Source organism: Larimichthys crocea, chromosome VI, assembly GCF_000972845.2.
Source record: "Larimichthys crocea isolate SSNF chromosome VI, L_crocea_2.0, whole genome shotgun sequence".
NCBI lineage: Eukaryota > Metazoa > Chordata > Actinopteri > Sciaenidae > Larimichthys > Larimichthys crocea.
Genome location: NC_040016.1, coordinates 22,995,915 through 23,000,914, shown reverse-complemented (window position 1 = coordinate 23,000,914; position 5,000 = coordinate 22,995,915). Strand labels below are relative to the sequence as shown.

Genomic DNA, 5,000 nt, shown 5'->3' with positions numbered 1-5,000 from the left:
TGTGTGTGTGTGTAAAATAACACACACACACACCAACAGCACACAGTGTGTGTGTGTGTTATTTTACATCTCCACAGCATGACGTTTGTCCAACACTCATACTGATATTATTTACTGTAACAAACCTAACTCAGGTTCTTTGTGAATATTTTAGAGCGTTCAAACTTTAAAAATACGAGACAGGAATGATTTGGCGAGCGGGCACGAAATGAGGATGAGAATAAAGGAACAGGTTACGTCTGGGCAGCTGAACTCGTCTGTAGATCCGTGAAGACGTGACGATGTTTGCATGTTGGACAGGGAAGACGAGTGAAGGAGGCCTCAGACAACACGTATCCTCAGCTGACCTGAGCGACAACACAACAATGAACCGAGCGGAGCAATGAGCGGATCTACAATCTATCCCAGCAGAAATACTCAGACTGCACCAGCCAGTCAGAACTGAAGAAGCTTCTTGATGAGTCCAGCTGCCCCAGACGTCACGTTTTCTGTAGAAAGATGACCTTCACAGAAACTGTAGAGCTCAGTATACTGTGCACACACTCCAGTCACGTTTGTGTTCACAACACACATCTTCATGGAGATCTAGAGATCTGCTGTTGTCACATCTAAACATCAACGACGTATTCACGTTCCTCACATACGTCACACTGGGATTATTTGCTGTACTCACTGCAGCTGAGCGTGGCGTCCGTCTGGGCCTCCCCGGACGGGATGGTCCAGTGGCTGTTGTCCCAGTCTGTAACGTTCCCCACCATGTCGCACGTTAACGCCTGGAGCTGCTCCAACGTCATGGCGACGTCCCACAGCCGGACGTTATAGATGAAGCCGTCAAAGCTCTGCTGCCCTGAGCACGGTCACACAGGCAACATGTTAGAGAACACCTGTGATCACATCAATGAGCAGGTCTGTCCTATGTGACACTGGATACCAGCGGTAAGGTCCAAGAATGCTGATGTCTGCACAACATTGTGTAACACTGACTTGTGATCAGGTGATCACACTGCTCCCATGGAAACCTGCTCGCTGTGGCAGCAAAGCACCATGGTAACCGTCACTGCGTACGAGATCGGGTGAATAAAGGCGATAAATGTTCTGTATCAATGTCTGTTCTCGTGGTTATGTTGTGGTGTATCTATGTATGTCTGTTTTAACGACGTCTGTACCACCAGTCAGTGCTCATTGGTTACACGGCACAAAACTTACCTCCCAACCTGAAGACTCCTCCACCCTGCACAGAGTGCCCAGCAGTGGAGGAGCAGGTCTTGGCCCAGTATTCTCCTTTAGAATAGAGCGACACTCGGCCGCTCGATGATGTCCAGACCACACAAAAAGGCTTCATGGTGGAGGTGAAGTCGGTGGGGTCAATGAGGGTGTCGATTGGACAGGAAACCCCGTCGATGATGATCTTCATGTTGTTAAGATCAGAGCCCAAACTCAGCCCCACCTTGTTGTTACTGTCGTAGGTGAAGATCCATTCTTTCTGTTCAGGAACCAAGACGAAGACACAAGCTTCATTCATGATTTAACTTTGATGTTGAAATGAAACATAACGGGCTCATTATGCAATATTTAACATCTAAAAACAAAGGTGTTGTCACACTACCAATTTCTGGCTGCTGCGCTGCACCTCAAAGCATATTGTCAGGTCACTGAGAGTCGGGATGGAAACAGAGTTGGAGATCTGGGTGACGTAGCTATTGCCGGCAGATATGCTGACCTTCTGGTTCCTCAGGGCCACGGCAACTAGGAAGGATGGATGAAAGGAAAGGAGGCAAGAGAAGATATAAAGGAAGGACAGAAGGACAGAAAAGGAACCCAAGCAAGAAGAAAGACGCGTGAGCACAAGATGAAGAAAAAGTTACAAGACAATTGAGAAAGAAATGAATTAAAGAAATGGAAAAATATGAGGAAGAAGAAACGATGAATTGAAGAAATGAGGAGTGAAAATAAAACAAAAAATGAATTGAAAGGTGGAAAAAATAAAAGAAGAAAATGTGAAAAACATGTAGAGAGTGAAGAAATAATACACAGGGTTGAAAGAAAGAGACGAACAGAAAAATCAAAGGAAACAAATCAGACAGAAATCACATCAGAACAAGAACAAAAGCATTTTATTGATTGATAACTTCATAACCTGAATAAACACTCACTGCTAAATATACACACAGAAACACATGAAGAGTACTTTATTATAACACACTGTGTCTCAGTATTGATGAATCAGAGCTCTTTCTTTTTCCCAGCAGAATGACTCTGGCTGGCTGAGAGCAACAGACCTGCAGCCAGTGGAAAAACAGCACTCACACACTGACACACATAAAAAATAATGAAATAAATCGGCATGCAAACGTGCATGAAGACACAGATGCACCAGAACACCACAGCAAACACTGCTGTCAGCACGGCCAAGGCTTCCTCAGACTGTGTGAATGAAAACCACCCGACAACTCTGCGGTTTCAAACTTAAATTAAAGCTGCATTAAGTGACGACAGAGCAAGAACCAACAAACACAAACTCAGAGTCCATCCAGTTAGACGCTGTGACTGCAGACTTGACTTGACTTGCTTTATCTGAGCGTCAAATGCAGTCATCAATAAACTTTAATCCAACATCATAGATCAGACTGCAACATGTTCTCACTCCCAACTCATGAAATCCAGCCGCTTCATTAGTGACCGCTTCAAAATATGATAAACATGCAACGTCCAGTTAGATGATTCCACATAAACTATTGTTCAGCTTTAGCCACATGGGATCTGTTACATTACTGACGTGCTACAGATCGATCCATTAGGTTACACAGGCATGTGCTGAAATGACACTGGAGGTCGACCAACTTCACATTTCTGAGCATGGACCAAGCAGCAGTATGTAACAAGCTGGGAGTGACGACAGGCTGAGATCTGCAGTTTAAAGTCAGCGGGCTGACCGAGCTCGTTTTTAGGTGCATAGGTGTGATTATCTAACACTGATTGCATACTGGGTGGCTCCCCTACACACCTGCATCATATACGTCATATCAAATGTAAATCATTGTTCACCTGATGTTACTGAGCTGAAGAACAGGATCCTTGTGCCAGCCTGAACCTACCGTGTTGGAAGCTAACGCGGAACCCGCGCTTCTGCACGCTGAAGTCGGAGGTAAAGGACAGCTCCATCACGTTCCCCGTCGAGTTTAGCATCAGCCCGTTGGCCGTCGGGCCGCAGAACTTAACATCTGTGTTTCCCGTGTTCACCACAACCCAGTCGTAGATGCAGCCCGGCGCCTCCTCCAGGTCAAAGTCAAGGAAGGAGAGCTGGATGATGAAGCCAGTGGGGGCCTGCATGGTCCATTTACAGGCCTGCGAATTGGGGTAATTCGTGGGGTAGCAGGGCGACGTGAACTCCCCCTGGGCCTCTGTCAGCACCATGTTACAGTTCGTGGAGCTGCAGCCCAGCACTGAAGGTGATGGGAGGGTGATAAATTCATGAACTTTCAAAAAGGGACATCTTCCACTGAAGCTGTTAAGGCAGGGTAATATCACTCAAAAGACAAGACGCTAGGGACAGAAGGGACAGAACAACAGGAGACAAGAGGACAGGACCCATACCAAGGGACAACAAGACAACAGGGTCATAGATAAAGGATGCAAACACCTACTACCGTTAGAAATCAGGAGGCAAGGGGGTAGATTTCAAGGACAAACACAGTTGAGTTGGCCGTCAAGGGCATCCTTGTCAGTTACCAAAGAGTCAAGGAGAAAGGGGACGGAGACAAAAGTTTTCAAGAAGGTTACCAGGACCTTTAGGATTCAGGAGACACAACCATGGGACAAGATTAAAGGACACAAGAAGAGTAGATCAGGAATTATCATTCTGAGAATCCAAGAGTCAGGAGAAAGCAAAGACGACACAGGACAAGACAAGTCGTGCATTTACAGGTAGCAGTCAGACAGAAGTGGACTTCCACCGAGTCAGCATCGCACCACAATCACCAGAACCAGAAAACTCTTTCAAAAGTTTTAGGCCTTGCGAAATACCAACTGTAGTACCAGAAAACATGCACATGCAGAACATTCTTGCCAGTTAGATCAGAAAAAAAGTCACCTTGTGAGGAAAGATCGAGCAGTCAGATGCTTTTTAGAACCGAGAGGATTTAAGAATCACTTCACAACACGTTTCAGTCCTCACAGTCAAAATGCTGCTGTCCTGTCTGCTTCAATACGACGCTGTACGACTCTCATCATGTTTACAAGCGACCTTCTAGCACGATGTCGATGCCATCGAAGTCAGATGATCAAATGCAGGAGGTGGAGGTGGATGGATGGGTCAATCAAACAGGACTGTCACCGCTGTCCATGTTAACTTCTTTAACGACACGTTTTAGACACACCAGCTGACGTAAACTTCACTTAAGATCTTTTCCTACACCCGAGGACGAAGTTCCTGTCCCTGAAACCAGAAACCAAAACCAAAGTGCGACTGTTCACTTTAACTCCACAAACCTTCAGACGTGAGCGTGAGGGGATACCTCCACCATCTAATGTGAAGCCTGGAGGCACCGACCAAGCTACAGTATTTAGTTTGGAACACGAGTGAGAGCCTCCAAACTGTGAAATATTTGAAATGTGCCTGCACTGTGAACCCCTCATGTTGTGTCTTTCTGTTCTCACATGTATTTTCCTTTGCAGTGAGCGTGGAGCTTTGTCAGCTCCACAGGAAAACAGAAAACACATCGACGGGTTCAAACACTGCCCATGGATTTGTTTCACTGGGAACATGAAACATGTTCGCCTTCATCATGTTCAATAACAGCTGGAAAGACGAGCCGTCGCTCACAAAAAAATAATAACAGACAAGAGCTGAAATGGAAAATGGAAAGAATGGTTCGTCTCTCTCGCTCGGGGTAACAATGGCCTCCGTTGATCTCAGGCTCGGCCTTCGCCGCAGCCAAAACCACAGCCAACGCACTGGAAACGTCAGAAACACCAGAAGATGTGTGTGTGTGTGTGTGTGT

General features: G+C 46.1%; 1 protein-coding gene across 10 annotated transcripts in view; it reads right to left on the bottom strand.

The window, feature by feature from the left end:
- adgrg6 (adhesion G protein-coupled receptor G6) overlaps nt 1-5,000 on the bottom strand; it is a 72,818-nt gene that overhangs the window by 50,175 nt on the left and 17,643 nt on the right. For 9 of the 10 annotated variants that reach the window (XM_027278801.1, XM_027278797.1, XM_027278798.1 and 6 more), the window contains exons 3-6: nt 3,096-3,443; nt 1,607-1,746; nt 1,207-1,483; nt 674-847 (exon numbers count right to left, since the gene is read on the bottom strand). In XM_027278801.1, the coding sequence (XP_027134602.1) occupies nt 674-847; nt 1,207-1,483; nt 1,607-1,746; nt 3,096-3,443 (939 nt within the window). The remainder of the gene's footprint in view (nt 1-673; nt 848-1,206; nt 1,484-1,606; nt 1,747-3,095; nt 3,444-5,000) is intronic. The other variant, XM_027278804.1, reaches the window with a different exon arrangement.